Source organism: Euprymna scolopes, chromosome 6 (genome assembly GCF_053919585.1).
Source record: "Euprymna scolopes isolate OS-2025 chromosome 6, ASM5391958v1, whole genome shotgun sequence".
Classification (NCBI taxonomy): Eukaryota; Metazoa; Mollusca; class Cephalopoda; order Sepiida; family Sepiolidae; genus Euprymna; species Euprymna scolopes.
The window spans coordinates 100,719,119-100,740,570 of record NC_136487.1 but is presented as its reverse complement, the minus strand read 5'-3'; the positions used below and the strand labels follow the sequence as shown (position 1 = coordinate 100,740,570).

The 21,452-nt window shown below is 34.0% G+C and overlaps 1 protein-coding gene across 2 annotated transcripts in view; it reads right to left on the bottom strand.

Annotated features, from left to right (window-relative positions):
* Positions 1 to 4,560: 4,560 nt before the first annotated feature.
* Positions 4,561 to 21,452, bottom strand: part of LOC145277822 (neo-calmodulin-like) — a 71,323-nt gene continuing 54,431 nt past the window's right edge. The window contains exons 4-7 of one of the 2 annotated variants that reach the window (XM_080129723.1): positions 19,961 to 20,067; positions 9,727 to 9,817; positions 8,825 to 8,881; positions 4,561 to 6,891 (exon numbers count right to left, since the gene is read on the bottom strand). In XM_080129723.1, coding sequence (XP_079985849.1) covers positions 6,806 to 6,891; positions 8,825 to 8,881; positions 9,727 to 9,817; positions 19,961 to 20,067 — 341 coding nt within the window. In that variant the 3' untranslated portion in view covers positions 4,561 to 6,805. The remainder of the gene's footprint in view (positions 6,892 to 8,824; positions 8,882 to 9,726; positions 9,818 to 19,960; positions 20,068 to 21,452) is intronic. The other variant, XM_080129722.1, reaches the window with a different exon arrangement.

Below are 21,452 nucleotides of genomic sequence, written 5' to 3'. Positions count from 1 at the left end.
GCATGTGTTGTCTCATTGGTATTCCCTTGTGATGGAGCCTCAGACAACGAACAAAAAACTTTCCGAAAAGCTGGGAGGCAAAGCCTAGTGAAAACCTTCTGGCCTTACCAACAACATTTCTTGACAACAAACCCATCGAAATGGCCTAGTTTCTGCCGGACTGATTGTTCAAACTGTTGACGGTAAGTCTCCATAACAAAGTTTTAACTTAACAACTGGGAACAGCTCAAAACTTCCCCCTTTTTTAGACAAAATTCAGAAAAACACGAAACACGACTTTCTTCTGCAACAGCATTTATACTAGCTGTACCCTGCCACGCATTGCTGTGGCTCAAGTTGGTGCAATGGAAAAATCTAATAAAAAGAGAAAATGCATGTTTCTTATATTCTTAGTACAGAAATCCACCCCAAAAAGTGAAAAAAAAAAAAAAAAAAAAGTGGTGAAAATGAAAAAAAAAAAAAATGGTATTCTTGCAGAATTTTCCGGATCCTTCGGAGTTTCCGGCAATCATAGCTTGGGCTCGACCAACAATCAGTGGATTAAGCCGAACGTTGCTAAAATGTTTAAACGCTTAATCGAGTTTTTTTTTTTTTATTAATATTTGGGTGAGGGGGGGGGTGTTACTATACACAGATTCGAAAAAGTTGTCAAAAAAAAATAAATAAAATAAATGAAAGCAAAGATAAGTTAGTTTTCTACCTAACTGCATAATTTTTTAGTGTTTTTATTTAATGTAAAATGTTTAATCGGCTCGAAAAGCACACAGTATTTATCGATGTATTTGAAAAAGGCAAATGGTCGTGTACTCTGTTGAATACGTTAAGTTTTGGAAAATAAGTGAAAAACTAAAAATCTATACAAAACAGTATCAGAAACCCACCGAATGTATGTTACCGTGATATAGGCTGACATATTCTGTGGGTTTCTAACAGTATTTTGCATAGTTCTTTTAGTTTTAACTTATTTTCCCAAACTTAACGTAATCAACAGTGTTCGCCACCATTTGTATTTTTCAAATACACCGATAACATTGTTTTTGAGCCGACTAAACGCTACATTAAATAAAAAGGGTTTGTGTTACTAAACACAGATACGAAAAAGTTGTCGAGAAATAAATATATAACAAATAAATGTTATCAAAGGCAAGATGTCACTTTTCTACCTAACTGGATAAGATTTTAGTGTTTTTATTTAATGTAAAATGCTTAATCAGTTAGAAAACATGCAGTGTTTATCGGTATATTTGAAAAATACAAATGGCGGCAGACTGTGTTGAACACGTTAAGTTTAGGAAAATGAGTTAAAACTAAAAAACTATACAAAATACTTTTAGGAACCCACTCAATATGTTACCGTGACATAGGCTAACATATATTCGGTGTTTTTTTAACAGTATTTTGTATATTTTGTAGTTTTAACTCATTTTTTCAAAATTAACGTGTTTAACACAGAGTCTGTCGCCATTTGTAATTTTCAAATATAGCGGTAAACGCTGTTTTTCGAGCCGAATAAATATTTTGTATAAAATAAAAACACTAAAAAATTATCCAATTTGGTAGAAAAGTGACTTATCTTGCCTCTGATAATATTTGTTATACATTTGTTTTTTGACAACTTTTTCGAGTCCTTGTGTAAGGGGGCATTTTTCTGTATATTTTTATTTTTGGTACTGCGCTATTTTAAAATAGTTTTTCCAAGTTAAATTTAAATTTCACGATATCTTTTTTTTTTGTTTTTTTTTTTTTTACATTAGGTCCACCTCCATAACTCGCTTTAAAATGACTATTTAGGTTTTCGACTATGCTGAATAAGAAAATCTCATTTAAAATATGCAGAGAAAAGTAGTTTTCGAGATATAAAGGCTATATGCACTATAACACATTGTCGGCCATGAATAAACAGCCCAACCTCCCCATATTAAGAACGGCTTTCGGAATAAACACCCCTAACCTCCCCATGTTAAAAATTGTGGAAGTGGACCTAATTTGAAAATTTACCTTTTGTTTTTTTTTTAATAAATTGTTAGTTGAAAGCACAGAATAGTTACAAAACACCATTCCCTCCCCATGGTAAGAATGGCTGAAAAAAATAACGGTTTTTTGGTAGAAACTTTTCTGTATTTCATCTAGCAATTTTTTTAATAAAGAAAAAGCATTCATATTTCTTATATAAAAACAACTTCTGTAAAAAAAAAAGTGTACTTTCACTTTTGTTAAAAAGTTTTCTCGAAAAAAAAACAACCGAACAATATACGGTAAAAAAAAACAAAAAAAAACATTATTCGACTAACGTATATTAATCGGACCTTATTGCCAAATAGGCTCTGTCTACTATGCTAAACGTGCTGTAGGTGTATCAGAAATTTCGTGAAAATAGTGAATAATTCCACCCCATCTTTCCAAACTCCTCGAAAAATGTAATTCAAGCCCTAATTTTTTTTTCAATTAAAGGAGCAAGGACCAAGGTTTCATTAAAAAAAAAACAAAAAAAAACAATGTGTTTTAAAAAAAAAGGGGGTTTAAACTTCGGACTTTACAGGTAAATTTCTAATTTTTTTGTTTTAAATTTGAATATATTATTTATTGACCTTTTCTCTTCAATTTGTGATATATAAGACTTTGAAACATAAATTAATTATTTACTTTTTAATAGAAACTTGAAAATGGGGGGCGTGAATTTAAAAAAAAACGTTTGTCTAAAATATTATATTCGGTTTATTGGAAAGAACATAAAATTTCACATATCGTAAAAATAGAATCAATAGAAAAATTTTGATAGATTTTTAAGTTTAAAAATTGAAAAATCTTGAGTTCGGAAAATTCATTACTGTTTAAAAAAAAAAATTTCTATTACTTTTAAAACAACTTTAATAGTTTATTTTGGAAGTATAATCCATAAAGAAAATAAATAACCCACTTTTAACAGAGAAATTACGAGATTTTTATATTTTATTCGCAGTTTCGTGTTAGGGGTGTCAAAAATTCCTACAAAAATTCTGATACACCTAAACGTGCTGTCCACGTTGTTTTTTTTTTTTTGTTTTTTTTTTCAAGCTTAATTCAACTCGCACAATATCTTGTTTTTATAATTTCACGATATCTTTTTTAAATAATAAATTGTTGGTTGAAAGCACAAAATATATGAACAAAACACCCTCCCCTCTCCGTGGTAAGAATGACTGAAAAAAAAAAAAGGTACCGTACATTTTCTTCGAAAAACCCATTTATAGTTTTCATAATAAAAAGTTCATATTTTCTTATATAGAAACAACTGTTTTAAAAAAACGTGTACTGCAAATTTTGTTAAAAAATGATTTTTACAACAAAGATGGCTCGACTTTTATGTTTCAACTCAAAACGCACCTTCTAGCGAGCAAGTTTTGTTTTGTCTGATATAACAAACAAATAAATTTTTAAATTAAAAAATTGGGAAGATAAACAAATGAATTTAAATTTTAAAAAATAGGGGATGCTTTTTTTACTTATCGAGTAAACAGAAAATGAAATCTTGTAATTTGAGTCGTCAAATCGTGGTGTATGAATTGAAACGGAAGTTCAGTTCTACCAGAAAAGAGTCTCGCAGAATCGACTTACGAAAAATATTATTATTTTATTTAATTGGTAATTTGCAATTTTAATTTATTTTAATAACATAAAAACATTCCTTGACTCTAAGGATAGACTGTCTGAAAATTTCAATCAAATTGATAATGTAGAAATATCGTTTTATGAATAACTAATGAACCAAGAATTTTATATATATATATATATATATATATATATATATATATATATATATATATATATATATACTGTGGACCACTGATTGATAACCCCTGGACTCAATATCCCCCGGATCACAAGTCGTCCAGATTTCAATGTGCACAGTTTTAATTGATGATTTCATCAATATTGTTTGCGTCAACATTTTGATAATGTTATCCAGTGTGCACGCGGGAAAATAATGTTATCCAGTGTGTACGCGGGAAAATAACAAGCAAACAATGTTTTAGCACACACACACACACACACACACACACACACACACACACATATATATATATATATATATATATATATATATATATATATATATACATATATATATATACATATATATATATATATTCATTCCATTAGATATACGTTATCAGATATTAGATATACGTTATTAGATATTAAATATAGATCTATTATTTAGAAAATTGAATTGACCACTAGCCATCGTTTTGTCGTCCCAATATTTTTCTAAATCATGTTTTTGGATGACTTTGTTACTTACACACGACTACATCTTTTTCTTTGTCCGTCTGCACATTGGTCGCATCTAATGTGATAATTATTCATTAGAAAATTAATTTTTCGTTCTTCAACTTGACATATGAATCACTTTACCATGCCACCCGATGCCATTAAATATACTACGCAAATAGACCACACAAAATGACGACTAAAATGGAACACATAACATAGGCTTTCACGGGTTTTGTCATTAATCCTTAGTCCGACAACACCCATTTAAAATATACAGTAACTTAAAATAAAAATAAAACAAACATAATCAATTTTTGTTTTTATTAAAAAGCATTTATTAATTCAACAGAATCAAAGCATATGCAACACGTATGTACAATTTCGATAGAAAAATAAATTATTACTAATTCGAAGGTGACTGAAGTGTGAAAATCCATTATAATACAATTGCAAGAATAGATCAAAAGTTGAACGCTTATTGTCTGTTCATATATTGCAGTCAAAAGTCACATATTTATTCTAACCCAAAACAAAAATTAATAAAAAGATTGAAAGCAGAGATCGTCTGAACTCGACACTGTGATGAGCGTCAGTTTCACTCGAAACCTGTATGTGTGTGTGCCAATCAAAATAGTTAGACATGGCCAGTTTGTAGTCCTATCAAAATATAGGAATATTCTGCTATAATATGCTCTATCGTCTAACGCTGCACAACTTTGCAATGACTTTGATTGGAAAACACAATAAATAGAATTCATAAATAAAACAGGATTTATTCATAACAAATATTCAAGATTAAAATGAAATAAAATTATGTGAGTAAGGTGGATTTAGTTTGTTTTACATATTTTGAGCAATCGTTTTATTTTTATTAAGTTATATTTTGCACATATTTTGTTTGATTCGAATATTCAAGAAACAGTTGAAGCATTATGCATAACCATCAAATTATATACATATATTCAGTGCATGTGTGTATTAAATGTGATTCATTCGATATATTTCAATAGACACTTACTATTTATGTTTTTTTATTTAACGATATATAAGTGCCACACTGGAACTGGATACTGTTTGCCTTTTATATAGACCTTCATTTTTATAAAAAAAAAAAAATTTTGTGAGCAACCATCAAAACCCAACTGCTCTCATATCATCATGTACCTAGTTGGAACACCAATCCCCTACACGGTAAAGTACAAAATTCATCTCTAAAATCATGAAATAGTTTCGTATATGATTGTCTATTTCTGAAATACGACAAAACACGACAAATGAAAGTGTTCTTCATGCTCACATTTACAGTTTTTTGATGGAGGACAGTTTTCGTTTTGCTTCTATGTCTTCTACCAGATGAAACTGGTAGATAGCTTTATAATCTGCGTTCAGGTTTCGATCTTTACATAAGGTAACTGAGGAAAGATGTACAATGATTAAAAGCAAATTCAACTATCGAAAATAAAAACAAAAACGAAACAAACTTTGTTTCCGTAGGAAAGCATGTGGGATGTTTCGGTATGCAGCTGGAACAGCAGCTCTTTTTAGACCACTCCCAAATGGAGTGAACTTATGTCACATAAGTTGCGAAGAGCAACTGAAAAAACAGGCATTATCTATTATTAATAATGAAGCTAGCGTTTCAACGTTGGTTTCTTACAGGGTTTTTTCTTCCACATTAAGTCAAAATAGATGCTAGAATTATTACTTAGTTCTAGCACCGAGATGTTGTTTTTTTTTAATTTCATTTTAATTTTTGTAATTATTCATAATTTTTAATTAGCTGAATAAGGTATGTATTTCTCATTTAGTTATTTATGTCTTTATCTCGCCTTCACCGACTAAATGTCTATTCAACCATACTCTAATAGATTTTTTATGTCTCTGTGAGCATAACTACTCTCACAGAGATTACAAAGTGACTTTCTTTTTGCAAGTTTTATTTTACCATCTAATTTGCATATTGATGTATGTGAATTAGATAACAAAACTTTATTCTATATTATCGCGATGCATAAGAAACATTTTATTTTATTTATACAAGAAGAATGTCTTAGTAGATATGTTAGATTTAATGAATTTCTGAGTGAAATCAAAATGAGATAGTATTAGTAGTAGCTGTGACCCAGCGGGTCACGGCTACGTTTACTGTCTTTCTATTTGTCTATTCAACTTTACTGTTAAATTGTTTGAGAAATTTTCTTTGGTTGCATCTTGCAAGACATCTTTATTGTTTTACTTTTTATTTATAAACTTGTTATTGTTCTTATAACCGTTCGTATTTGTTATAATTGTGTTATTAAAGGGGGTACATGAAGGGGGCCATGCTTATCCCACGGTTTTCGATCTATTGAAATCAGATACATTTGCACCGTGATTTTGTAGGTTTGTTGCTGATATCAATAAGACCATTTTCTTATTTTATTTATTATATTTCCTTGGGATTCGAATCAGTAAAAGTTGAACTGAAATCGATCAATGTCAGGATAAAAAAAATGAACAAAACGCGAAAACACTCAGTGTTCTCGAGTAAGTTGAGCCAACATTATTGCCTTTATTTCAACCTGCGTTCATCCGTCGAAAGATCGAGAAGTACTGAGCAGCGGCGGTCATCATGGACTTTCATGCAAGCGATGAACTCTGAAATTAATAATAATAATAATAATAATAATAATAATAATAATAATAATAATAATAATAATAATTACATTGGTTTCACTACAACTATCATTTTCCGCTAGAGAAGTTTCGCTTACACGTTAAGACAAAGAATGAACACTACACAAATTGGAAAATTCCAGTTTATCTCCTCAGTTTCAATTTTATTAGTTGCTTTTGTATTATTTGATAAAGAGCGAGGGATCCTTCGAAATAAACAACTATCATTTAATATGTTTTTATGTTTCCCATAAAGATAATTTTTATTTGGCAAATTCATTAATTTCAGTCAATCAACGGATTCTAAATAGCAAGAAAGCATCCGTGGATTTTATACATACATATATATATGTGTGTGTGTGTGTGTGTGTGTGTGTGTGTGTGTGTGTGTGTGTGTGTGTGTGTGTGTGTGTGTGTGTGTGTGTGTGTGTGTGTGTGTGTGTGCGGGCCTGGCAATGCCACAGGGAAGATAACCAAACAAAAAAAACTCTAAACAAAATTCATCACAAAGCAGCAAAATTGAAGCTGGCTTACCAGGACTACAAATATAGTCAAATTTGGCGACATTTTATTGGTTTAAAAATATAGGTTCTTTTTTTGCCAATTGTCATAAAATTTTGCCTAAGAAACTCCTCTGTCAGATTTTTTACGTGAAACTTAATATGCAGAGTATTCAAACCCATGCGAAGCTCTATATTTGGATTTTAGCCGGGGAAAATCGGTGCAAAACTGAAAATTAAAAAAATTGAATTTACCAGATGAAAGTACAAAGACGGTGTAGCGGAATTGGCAATAACCGAAATGGGGGGAAATAAAGAGCTTACCTCGGATACGTCTGTTGTTGTGTTGTGGGCTGTGGAAGAGAGTTCCAAGATGGCATCGATGGGTTTTTATTGGCTTTGACCCCATGCAATTCTCGCAAAATCGTGTGTGCTCTCGCGCGATTATGCAAATATATTATTTCCGGCCGCTATAAAGGCAGGACGCTGGGAAGCAGTCAGGCAGTGTTTTGCAGATTGTGTGTAGGTGGTTGTTCTTTGTGACGAACCACGAATCTGCGAGAAACGAGTTTTCTTCTGCCTTTCTTTTTCTGTCTCCTTCTTCTTCTTTCTCTACGGTCATCACAGCCAAGAAATCCCTCTCTTCTAGAGGCGTCGGCGCAGGGCGAAACTATTTCCTATCTTTGTTCCTGATTTTTGCCTACTACATTTTGCTACAGACGGTATTACGAATATGCATCCGTAACAAAATAGCTATTGGTCCATGTTTTAATTTTTAGCCTTACAACAAACATGTCTTCATAGCTCAGGCATTAACGTCAAAGGAAAAAGTAAATCGCAAGCTAAACTTTTTGGTTTCGATTCTCGGTGGTGGCGCACGAGTCATTTTTTCCCACTTTTTAAATCAGTACTATATATTGGGCCCGATATAATTGTTGTAGACCCGTGCTAGGGGTTAAAAATGAAAGAAACCACAAGCAATGTAAAGCGTATAAAATATAATATGTATTTTTCATAAAGATTATTGGAGCCACTAAAGTGGTATGAGAGGAACGTGTTCGTAGCATGCGGTTAAACATGGTATTTAGTCTCTAAAACCAGTGGTATTCATAGGACTGTCTGATTTCACTTAGTTCTCAAATAGGAGTGATTTGTACTCCACAACAATAATCTAATAATAAATTCGAAATTTGGATTAATCAAAATATCAATATATATATATATATATATATATATATATATATATATATATATATATATATATATATATATATATATATTACTGTGTAACCTACCGTTAAATAGTTGAATCTGAAACATTATAACGTCACCGAAAGATTATTCTTTTAATTGTAATTATTGATGTTACCTATCGCATTCAAATTTTTTGTTAATTAAAACAATTAGTTACTTACCTTCAAAATCAATTCTTCCGTCACCATTAATGTCAACTTCCGCAATCATTTCGTCAACTGAAACAAGAAAACAACAAAAGTCATTAAAGAATTATCTTTTTAGATCGGAAGAAAAATGCAATCGAAACATTAATTTGAATGACATTATGCAACATTATTACCTTAGGCTTGAATAGAACATTTTTTCATCTCTTGAAATGACAGCAACCAAAACGTTCTTGCTATTTGGATTTATAATCGAATCGATACTACATTAATTGACATTAATTGACAATGTGCAAAATTAATTATCTCGTTAGTGTAAGTAATCAACATTGATTAGAAAGCATTTAAAAGACGAAGAATCTAGTCCATTAAACCTCTTAGAACAGTGTAATCATTGATATCTTTACAGATTTCATGTTCCTAGGACAGAAGTAGTTAGACATATGTACGTTTTCATGCTAAAAATATCGCTTGTCATCGGATCAGTCAGTGCATACATGGAATCGGTGAAAGTTTGGGAATATTAGGCACCATAAGGAAAATAATACATTAATCTCTTTCGTCTGTTTTGAATGAATAGTACACCAAACTCTCAAGTCTTGGCGAAAAGATTTCTCAAAAAAGGAAAACTAAACAACAGCAATCTTGTACTCTGCTTATCTCATCATTACTTCTTTCACCTGGACACAAGAAATGATGGGCTTTGAAGACGTGCAAGGTGTGAAAGTGTGACCTTTGTTTCACGACAAATGATTTTTCTCGCAATCTTTTACAGCATAAAAAATCGTCTTTGTCTAAAGATATCTTTAGACAAAGACAATTTTTTCTACACACATACGAGTAGGCGCGTACGAGCATACGTGCAGAGTAAATGTGGTCGGATTGGAAACTTGCATCAACAACTTGCATACTATTACCTTCTTCCTCTGTGATGTCTTCGCCAAGGCACTCAAGAACATTCCGCAAGTCGTTGGCAGAAATATAACCCTGGCCGCGTCGGTCAAAATACTGTAAATAGAAATGTTATACAAATATTATAGAATATATTATACTGAAAATAGAATTGTTACAGAAATATTAAAGGAAACCCTCAAATGTAGAGCCTAACACACATGAACTACAGATAAAAACCGGACACACAGAAACGGCTACAGATGTAAAAGGCAAAGAAACATTATACGAAATCAATTGTAAGATACATTCTCCCTTTTTCTTTTCTTTTTTTTTGTGTGTGTGTGTGTGTGTGTGTGTGTGTGTGTGTGTGTGTGTGTGTGTGTGTGTGTGTGTGTGACCATAAACTGACACCACACGAAATAAATGAGATGGGTTAAGAAGGATGGAAAGACCGAGGAGAGAAAGCACTAACTAGACCTCTAACTGCACTAGTTGAGTGCAAAGAAGATTGAGATTATGGGGAGGCTTATTGCCACCCAAATTTCAGTGAAGATTAATGGTCACTGCCAACGATAAATCAATAGTAAGCGGCAGTTGCGCTAACGCAAATTCTTTTGCAAAGGTTATCAAAAGAGGTGGAGAGTACTGGAAACCTGGCGAGACTTGTTGTCACTCAGACTCCAGAGAACACCACAAGTTGTTCTCAAAGAGCAATTTTTGATGATGGCTTGTGTGATTACTCCTAGTGATTAAATAATAAAACGGGTTGCAAAAAGACCTTGTGCCAACCTAACATTAACCAAGATAAAGCTGCTGTAATCTTTGTGTTGTCATCCAAAATATGGAAATTTCTAAAATTAAGGTCAGTTCTACTGCAAAATTATAATATTTACTTGTAGGGAAATATATTTTCCAACACCTCTAAAAGAAGAGCTCATGTGAATTTATACGAAGTATTCATACTTATGGGGTTTTCTATGCACTGTTTGTTAATGTCTTTTATATACGTGTGACAGTGTACCTTGCCTTGCACTCATATGGGAGATAAACACTATCCCTATGACAGAACCACAAGAAAAACAATTCTGGGCTTGAGGAGAAAGCACTTAGACCTTCACTTGATAAGGGCGAAGAGGACTGGGATCTAAGGATCACAACTTATTCCCATCTAAATTCTAGTGAAGAGCAATGGTCGCTACCAATAAGAAATCAATCGTAAACGGTTGTTACGATAACGCAAATTAATTCGCAAAGTTTTTCAAAAGAGGTGGAGAGTACTGGAAATTTGGGGAAACTTGTTTACATTCAAACTTCAGGGAACATCACAGATTATTCTCAAAGAGAAATATTTGGTGCGAAAATTCTTAGTCTTTGTACAATTGTATTCTTTTTTTTTAACTAAATAAAAAAAAAGAATACATTATACAAAAAAGTTAATGCACAGAAAAGGTTGTCGGTATTTTCTGACTATTAAGTTAGACGTTCGTTGCGATAATTCCCCGCGAGAGTTTTACACTTGGATTTTTATAATGATTAAAAAGTGAATGGGTAAGTCCGCCTAACCCTCCTCCCAAGGAATACTATTACTCATCCTTTTTAGATCAATAGTTAAAAATCCGTGAACTTCGTTTTCCTTCCCGGTCGGCGACGTTCTGGACCTGCTTCGAGTGTTTTGATGAGGAAAATGTTTCAATGTCCCCTTCTTCTTGGTGAGCTGTATAGTTGGGATCATCCAACAGACGTTTTCTTATTTGGTTATGGTGTTTTTTATGCATTAATAAATTTTGAATGATGTACTATTGTTGCTTCTTTTGCTATTTTACCCAGTTCCTAGAAAGACGTGTTGTTTCTGTAAGTTCCTAGAAACTTTTTCTCTGGATCATAGCGTTTCTTGGGCGCAATAGAATTTGTTTGCTTTGGTAACAGTTTTTCAAATACAGATTTTATTTTTTGCTAAAATATAACCTCCACTAGGGATACTGATTATGGTGTATTAGGGTTCGTCAATGATGCATTTCTGTTTTGCTTAGAATACTCGTTGCGTATTATCTTTGAATTCAAATCTGGCTAACATTTTTTGTGCATTTTCCCAAACTAGCTTAAAATTTAATTTCTCTGTTATTTGAATTTCCACTTTTTGACAAAAATTATTTTTTGACAAAAATTATTTATTGAACAAAAAGTATTTTTTGACAAAAATTATTTATTAAACAAATTGAATTGCTGCATCTTAACACGAACACTTTGATTTTTTTGTTAAATGTAGCATTAGTGAACAATTCACCTTAAAAAGTTATTATTGACCCAGCCACCGTTTTGGTTGTTTTGCAAAACTTTAGCATAGTAGGTTTATTTAATCTATTCCATGAATGTAAATTAATGATTGATAAGTTTGACACAGAATCTAACTGAAAATTTACGTTTTTATTTAATATTTTAATCAGTTCGTATTTACGTATGCTTTTATCGTATTTTTCGTTTGGTTTAGTGTGTCGACACCGACTGTTAGTTGTGTTCTTTGCTCTACAAAGTATTCAAATCTGTTACAAGTCAGGCGAGTTTTTGTGCAGTATGATTAGCCCGATGCAGGTCTCCGCACCGATAACATGGAGTTGGCAGTGACTTTGATTGTTAATTGTCATTTCTGTTTGTGAGGGGAAATAATGTCCTTACCTTTTTTATTTTCTCTAGAGAATAAGGGTTTTGACTATTCTTATGTACACGACGTAGAATCCTACAATGTTCTTTGAATCTTTTTTAACGCTAATCACTCGTTGGCAATCTTCTGCCAACTTTTTTAGTGTCCAGTTTAACTCGCTTTCTAATTTAATTGAAACACTGGATCGAATTTTAGAGTTTTTTGCCGATACAATCTTTTGTACAAATATCAGGCTTTTGAAATCATAAACACAAATATCAGGCTTTTGAAATCATAAACATTAGTTCAGCTAATTTAAAATCGTCGTAATGTTTGCTGACTATTGATGCAGCTGTTAAATAGTCCACGTCATCTTTTTGGTGAAATTTAGACATTTCCACTTTCTATAATATATATAAAGAACTTTGTCTGTGTGTCTGTGAGTTCATTCCCCATGGACTCGAAAACGTCCAGGTCGATTTTTATGAAATTTCACATGAAAATACTTTATGTGCCTGACAACGTTCTTATATAGGTTTTCTGTCTGAATATCTTCGATAAATATCGATAATCGATACTTGAAATAATCTGATACAAGATGGAAAAAGCGATATTTACCAAAGTTAACATCTTACACAGCCTAACATCACAAGTGCATTTGAGAAGTTTTATTACCGCACAAGGCGAAAGGACTAACATATGAAATCAATATTAGGTTGTTTGATATGACAATGATACATTCAAAATGAACGTTTCTGTTTAAAGCACAATTTCACAATGATACTTGACTTTTTCATTTTAAAGTTTAATTCAAGCCATTATGACTGTACACCCAATAATGCCATGCATATAAAATCAACCGTAGGTTTCTGCTATAACAAGGGAACGTTCGAAATGAATGGTTCTGTTTAGAGCACAATTGAAACATGATACTTGACTTTTGTATTTTAAACTTTAATGCAAGCTATTAAATATAGAAATATTTTATAAAATCAACAGTCGGTTCTGTACAGTGCAATGTAGACTACGATATATAGTGAACTAAGTCACTGTGAGAGGCATACAAAGCTTCCTCCATGTGCATCGCGATGGGTCCCCAATAAGAGCAGGCAATCGATCGATTTGATTGAAAAATCGGCTATTTTATCGATTTCAATGACAATAAAAATATGGGATTGTAAAACATTTGTTGATCATTATTCTATCCCGGACAACGTCAGGTAACCCTACTAATATATATATATATATATATATATATATGTGTGTGTGTGTGTGTGTGTGTGTGTGTGTGTGTGTGTGTGTGTCAAATTTCTATATACATGTTTATATAGATTTTATTTACAAAGCTCAATATTGCTTTGAGACTTCTTGATATATAAGCAGATTATATCAATTACTAGCGAACAGTACTATATATATATCAGCACTAGATAGACATTATATAATATTGAGGAATGAAGAGGCCACACCAGCGTGGCTATTAAAAGGTGATACAATTCTCATACCCAAAACAAATGAAACAACGTGCCCTTGTAAATACAGGCCCATTTGTTGTCTCACTACGGTTTACAAGCTCTTATCGAAGTTGGTTGCAGACGACATCTATCAACATTTCTTCTTCTGAGCATACCTTAAAAAACATGTGGGGTGTAGGAGAAAATGTTTAGGCATAAAGAAACAGCTGTTGATTAATATGACCATCCTTGAAGAGTACAGAAAGTGACAGAAGAATCTAAGCATGGCTTGGATTGACTATTAAAAGACATATGATAGTGTGCCATACACGTGGCTTTTACGATGCCTAGATTTATATAAGATACACCCGATAATCAAACAGATTATCTTTATATACATATGAACATTTGGCGAACAACCATGACATTACGCCACATAACTGAAACTGTAAACGTGTTCGATGTAACCATCAGACGAGGAATCTTTCAAAGAGATAACTTATCTCCTTTAGATGCAATAAGCAAACTATTGAATGTGCTTACAATCTAAGTCAAGGCCATCGACAAAATCCAAACAATAAAATAACTGCTTTTCATGGATGATCTCAAACTGTATACCAGTTCAGACGCTGACTTAAGTGAACTCTAGCAAGTCATACATAACTTCTCCAGAGATATTGGCATGGAATTTGAACTGGACAAATGTGCTAAGTACTCCATCAAATCTGTGAAGAAGATCTAAACGGAAAATATACAGCTGGATGAATATACAAACATAAAGGACCAAGAAGAGCAGAAAAATTCGAATACCTTTGCATCGAAGAGAACGATACCAACATATCAAGATGAGAGAAAAACATGGCAGTGACTACATACGCCGAGTTATGAAGATATGTAAAACGGAACTTACAGAAAAAAACAAAATAACTGCCATTAACCAACCAACTATGCCTGTTGTAACATATGGCTTTAGCATTGTCGACTGGCCAGGAAAAAACATAAACAGGTTAGACACTAAGACACGGAAAATATTGACAATGTAAAAAGTAATATACAGAAACTAGAAGGTATGAGGCTCTCAGAGATTGACCATCAACACCATGCAACTATTGTGAGCACCGGACAATATCTGATGAGCTCCCAAAATCAAACTCTCAAGATGGTATATCAGCACCATGAAACAAGAGCCAGTAGAACAACCTCCATCACGAAATTGGCCAAACATTTTGGGCAAGACTGTATTACAAAAGAGACAGAAACAGAAAAGAAATCTGCGACGGAAATAGCTTGAAAGAGTCGTTAGAAATACACTAAGACCTTCCATGAAAAACAATTGAAGAATCGACCAATCAACAACGTGCAAAGTATTTTCTGGAAAAATTAAACCAAGATTATATAGATAAGGGAGGCTCTATAAGCAAAGAAGAAGGATTTCTCCACTATGATCAGGAGAAGATTATAATAATGGCTACTATACAAGGCGACACAACGAAGTGTGTAAATGTCTCAACTGGACGATCTGTAAGAAGTTGAATATCGAATGCAGCAGCAAGTCTTGGGAAAATGCATACCAGAAAGAATAATCAGAAACAATATATCATATATCATTCACTATGACTCTGCGATCCCTACAGCTAGATCCCTAGAAAACAGAACTATAAAACCTGACATAGTAATATGGGACAAGAAGGAGAAGGAAGCAACCTGAGTAAAACTTAATGCCCCCAATGATGCTGGGTGAAACAGAGCTGAGAGGAAAAAAGATTATGAAATGCCAAGATCTTATGGATGGCATGAAAAGGAACTGGAATTCTAGGAAGATTTCTATAATTCCAGTAATTATAAGAGCAACCGGACTTATAAAAAAGAATCTAAAAAATACCTGACAAATATACCCGATGAACCAAGTACAAAGGAGATTCAAAGAATTGCACTTAAAGGAACGGTTAGAATCTTAAAAAGATCTCTCGGTTGGAATATAAAAATAGCAGATGAATGTTTGGCATCTGGTAGAATGTCCCATCCCTAGCTTTAACAAAAGAAATATATATATATATATATATATATATATATATATATATATATATGTGTGTGTGTGTGTGTGTGTGCGCACGCGCGCGTGTGTGTGTGTGTGTGTGTGTGTGTGTTTAGGCAGCATTCTTTCCTTCAAACAAACGTAAAAAACAACAAAGAACTTCCGTTTGATTAGACCATTTTTATTTGTTTCAATTTTTCGAAGCAAGAAAAAAATGTATAAAATTCTGAGTATAGAGTCTATCTCCGAAATGATAATTTTAGATAAGTAATTTTTTTTTGTTTAGTTTTCATAAAATTGCGCTGAAATTTGGATTATAAACGTATTTTATACAAATTTTATCTTCAAATTAAAACAACGCTTATATCACGGAAAACACAACTCTGACTTTTATACATACATGATGAATGATGATTGCAACGTCTTGTCAGATGAGTGCCACTCCCTCAGTCACTAAAAGTCCATGTGCCCAAAGATGACTTTTCAGCCCTGCCAGCGATTTGCACACCCTCAAGCAGACATGACACTGAAAACGTTCATTGGTTTGGATGAAACTAACAGCAGCGGAACCTGTATCATCGTGTGATTAACAAAACCTGCCTTAGACAACACACCTCACAGATTCAAAGATTTCCATGATTAGGCGGCAAAGTTTGGCATTTCCTACATGCTCTCTTCAGCTTTTCTCTATCTATTTTGGCTGCTTCAAAGTGTTCTGCGCCCCTGTATATCAGTGTCCTCCACTGCTTGCGATCATATGCAAGGGACTCCCAACTGTCAACAGGAATATGAAAGCTCACCAAACTCTCCTTGATGCTATCACGAAAATGTTTTGGGGTTTGTGCTGGGGTCTTTTTCCAAGAAAGAGCTCATCATAGAACAACAGTTTTGGGAGTCGATAGTCTTCAAGCCGAATAAGATGACCCGCCCAACGCATCTGGTTCTTAATAACAATGGCAGCAATACTGGTTGTTTTGGCTTTATTCAAGACATATATCACGGACAAAGCTATCCCACTTTAAACCAAGAATGTGTCTAAGGCAGTGCTGATAGAACCTCTCGAGCAATTCTATATGTGACCGGTACAAGGTTCAAGTTTCAGATGTGTAGAGTAGAGATGGTACTACACATGCTTGATATACTGAAATTTTAGTTGTCAGAGTTAGATCACCGTCAGACCAGACTCTATCTTGTAATCTTTCAAAAGCATCTGATACCTTGCTGATTCTCTGTCTTAATTCCACATCAGGAGTGGGAGTGTACATAACTTTAGTTTTCTTAATGCTGTCAGTCCGAAGCAGGTACAAGCATTTGTAAAGAGATCTATCACTAGTTGCATATCTACTGGGGAGTGCGTTACCAGGCCAGCATCATCAGCATACAACAGTTCCCTAACAAGTCCATCACTAACAAGTATTTTGGCTTGGAATCTTCTGAGGTTGAACACCTTTCCAGTCATTCGGAAGCTAATATAAACACCCATATCGCAGTCGTGGGAACTATACCAGAGCACAGCAGTCAGACAGAGCGAAAACAATGTTGGTGCAGCTATATCACTCTGCTTCACACCATTATCAATGGGGAATTCTTCCAAAAGCCGACCATTGAAGTTGACGCAACCTTTCATACTATGATGAAGTTGCTTGAATTTTTCTGTAAAAGCAGGTGTACAGCCAAATTTTTCCAGCACTTTCCAGAGAGCCTCAAGGTTGACTGTGTCAAACGTCTTGGTTAAGTCCACAAACACCTGGCAAAGAGGCATACGCTGCTCAATACATTTTTCCAAAAGCTGTCTAGCAGAAAACACCATATGCAAGGTTCCTCGTCCACCTCTAAAACCAGACTGGGATTCCAGAAGGATATCAGGACATATTTACTTTTCGAATCGGTTTAGCAAGAGCCGTGCAAATATCTTTCCAACCGCAGTCAGCAGCGAGATACCTCGATAATTTCCACAATCAGACCTTGTACCCTTTCCTTTGTACAACATAACCAGGATGGCATCTACCCAATCTTGAGCAACCAGGTTACCCTGCCATACTGACAGTATCAAAGAGTGCACCACACAATGTACATTGACACCACCATGTTTCAGCAGCTCAACAGGAATACTATCCAGCACAGGGGCTTTGTTCGAGTTTATCTGTTTAATACAGTCAACTGTTTCCACAAGAGTCGGTTGAGCTTAAAGTTCCGGACAAAAGGAACATTGAGGGATACTTTCTATTGCAGCAACATCAACATTGGATGGGTTATGAAAAAGATCATGAAAGTGTTCATGCCATCGATGCATAATTTCATCTGAGGTTGTCAGCAAGGTTTTCCCATCCTTCGCCAGGAGTGGTGTAGTTGAAGAGGATTTCGGACTATAAGCCGGATGAAGCACAGTGTAAAATGTCTTGGCATCTCTACGATTGTAGGCAGTCTGTATCTCCCTGGAGAGGTCAAACCAACATTTGTTTTTTATTTGCTGCACACAACACTGAACCTCACTCCGAACAGAAGTGGCAACGAAAGCTGTTCAGAGGTGAAGAGTTAAGAAGTTTCAAATAAGCTTTTCACTTTCTATCAATTTGAAGGTTAATTTGATTGGAATTATCAGCAAACCAATCTCCATGTCTGAGAACCTTCAATCCAAGAGCTTTTTGGTATATTGTATCTCTTACTGTCTCACAATCACAATCTAAGAAATCCGCCTGGTTGAAAGCAGATTTCAAGGAACTTCGTATGACTTGATCCTTCAATTTGGAGACATCAATACGCTTAGACACTTTGACTCCATTGAATCGGCTCTTTTGCAAACTGTAATTTTCAGTTTAGCTCTGACCATTAAATTATCAGTACCACAGTCGGCACCACGCATTACTCTAATTTTGCAAAATTTCCAAGATCACCACGTCTACACATCAAGCAAATGGTCATGTTTAGACTGGGGATGAAACCATGTTTCCTTGTTTTTTGGGTGGGAAAAGTGTTGGTGATAACAAGATTTAGTTCACTGCAGAGATGGAGGAACAGCATACCATTTGAATTGACTCTACCAATGCCATATGGACCCGACGGAGACCAAGTCTCATTGTCTGACCCAACCCGTGCATTGAAGTTATCAAGAACCACAAAACTCAGTACTTGGAAAACCGGTGATAACAGATCTAAGCATATGATAAAAGGAAGTAATATCGTCTTCAGACGAAGTAAGAGTTGGCGCATTGACAGAAAGAACATTCATGTAACGGCCATTGCAGTCATTTATTCCTACTGGCTGTTCGATCTTGTCAATTAAGGAGTTCTTAACTGCAAAGCCAACACCAGTTGATCCTCACCTGCGAAACGTGTCTCAGAGAGTGCAGCAATGTTTATATTGTATCTTTGCAATTCCTTAGTCAAAATTGCAGTCTTCCGTTCTAGTCTTTTACCATTGTCAATAAGTGTTCTCACATTCCAGCAACAGAGCTGGAGTGGGTGTCGTTTAGCATAATATCTTCTGTTCCTGTTAATATGGACAGCCATCAGCCGCAGTTTTCTGACCAGCAGGTCGAATGCAGTTTTATTTAGGGTGCATTTTGTTGTTCCCTACCAAATTCTTTGGTGAGCAGTTAGGGTTAGGTTATCCTGAAAAGGCTGCTCAGTCACAAAAAGCCTCAGCAAACAAACAACTAAGTATTGAAAAGTGATGTTAGGATAGGCTTTTTGTCGCCTGTGTGCAGATTAGTTATTACATACTTCCAGCCTGTCAGGCCAACTCGCGTCACAATTTTCCATTGACAATAGGACATTTTTCTTTTTTTTTTTTAGACAAATGTCTAAGGGAGTATCTGTGCAACGATGTGATTACAAAGATTTAGCTTTGTACGACAGTTAATTTTTCTCTCAGTTCAAAATGTTGATATCCAGCAACAAGCAAGAGTAAGATAGCAAGTCAAACTGCAGACCAGCTTAATGCGAGTACTGGCCTTCCGCTTTACGGGTTTTTAAATCATATATATATATATATATATATATATATATAGAGAGAGAGAGAGAGAGAGAGAGAGAGAAAGATAGATAGATGGATAGATAAATAGATAGATAGAGAGATAGATAGATTAAGAAAAAAAACAAGAAGAAAAGAACAAATTATACAAACTTACTTTGAATGCCAAACGCAGTTCTTCTTTTTCGTGCTCAGATTTTTCGCTAAAACGACCAAACGTTGACATTGTTGCAACAAAATCCTCAAATGTTAAGAACTCGTCACCTGAAAATAGTTAAAGGAGAAATACATGTTATATGCTTGATCGATGCATAGACTGGGCAAAATATATAAATTAATAAATATAAATGTTTTGTATACGTATTTTTGCTACTACTATTTTATTCTGAAGATTTAGAAAATGTAAGACAGTGATGGTGTAGAAACAACAACAACAACAACAACAACAACAACGGATGGTAATGTTGAAAACAGCCAAAATCTTAAGGAGAACCCTTGAGTGCGGAAACTAATCCTCATGAGGGACAAACCCTAGCCGGACATAGAGAGATTGCAACAGAAGTGAACCAAAAAGTCGCAACCAAGAGAACTGGGAGTGCAAAATTGTAAATTGTCTATCTGCCCCCAAAAGAAATACTGTAGAATCAGGACGGCTAACAGCAAATAGTCGAAGGGTCAAGGAAGATAAACAAAAACGAGGAAAGAAAGAACCAGATCTCCATTGAATGAGTACGAAGAGAACCTTGGGGATGCTTATTGCCACACAAATTCCTGTGAAGATCAATGGTTATTGTCAGCGAGAAATCGATGGTAAGTTGCTGTTGCTATAACGGAAATTCATTTTCAAAGGTTATCAAAAGAGTACTGGAAATGTGTAGAGTCTTTTTGTCACTCAGACACCAGGGAAGACCACAGAGTGTCTTCAAAGAAAAATATTTTATGAAGGCCTGTGTGAAACTATAATATTTTTTATTATCCTTTTGCACTATCTACTCTGACAAAGTGTTGTACATTCTTATATTGCTGCTAAAAGTAGCATGAAATGTAGCAAAATGTGGGACAAATGAAAAGAAGTATATGAAATTTACTATGAAGTGTATACAGTAAAACATACTAGATGAAAACACGTTGAAGAATATGGATTAATAATGAGAGGGAGAAGTTGTTTATGAAAAAATAAACTCCTGATGGGACGATGAAATGTCAAACTGTGTCTGGTTTGTAGTTAATACAAACATTTATCAAAAAAATAACGCTAACACTTATAATTTTTTTTTCGATAATTTTCATTTTTCAAATATTAAGAAATTCATTATTTTTAACTGACAGTTGCACAACTACATAGACAATTTTACCCCTTAGCAGCACACATTTATTTTTATTTATTTTTTAAATAAACAATTATGTTTATTTAAATTAAATATATTCTATGATATTCATCCTTGTTAATGAAAAATCTGTTTTGTTACTTCTTTTTCCTGGTCCGCGTGGTGTAATTTTAAATTAAGAATCACGTATATCAATAAATACGTTTGAAAGGCATACTCACTCGCCTGCAGAATTATATCACGCGGATCAGGAAAAAGAAGAAAACAGAAAACAAAAAAATATTGACAATGATGAATATCATCGAAATATATCTAATTTAA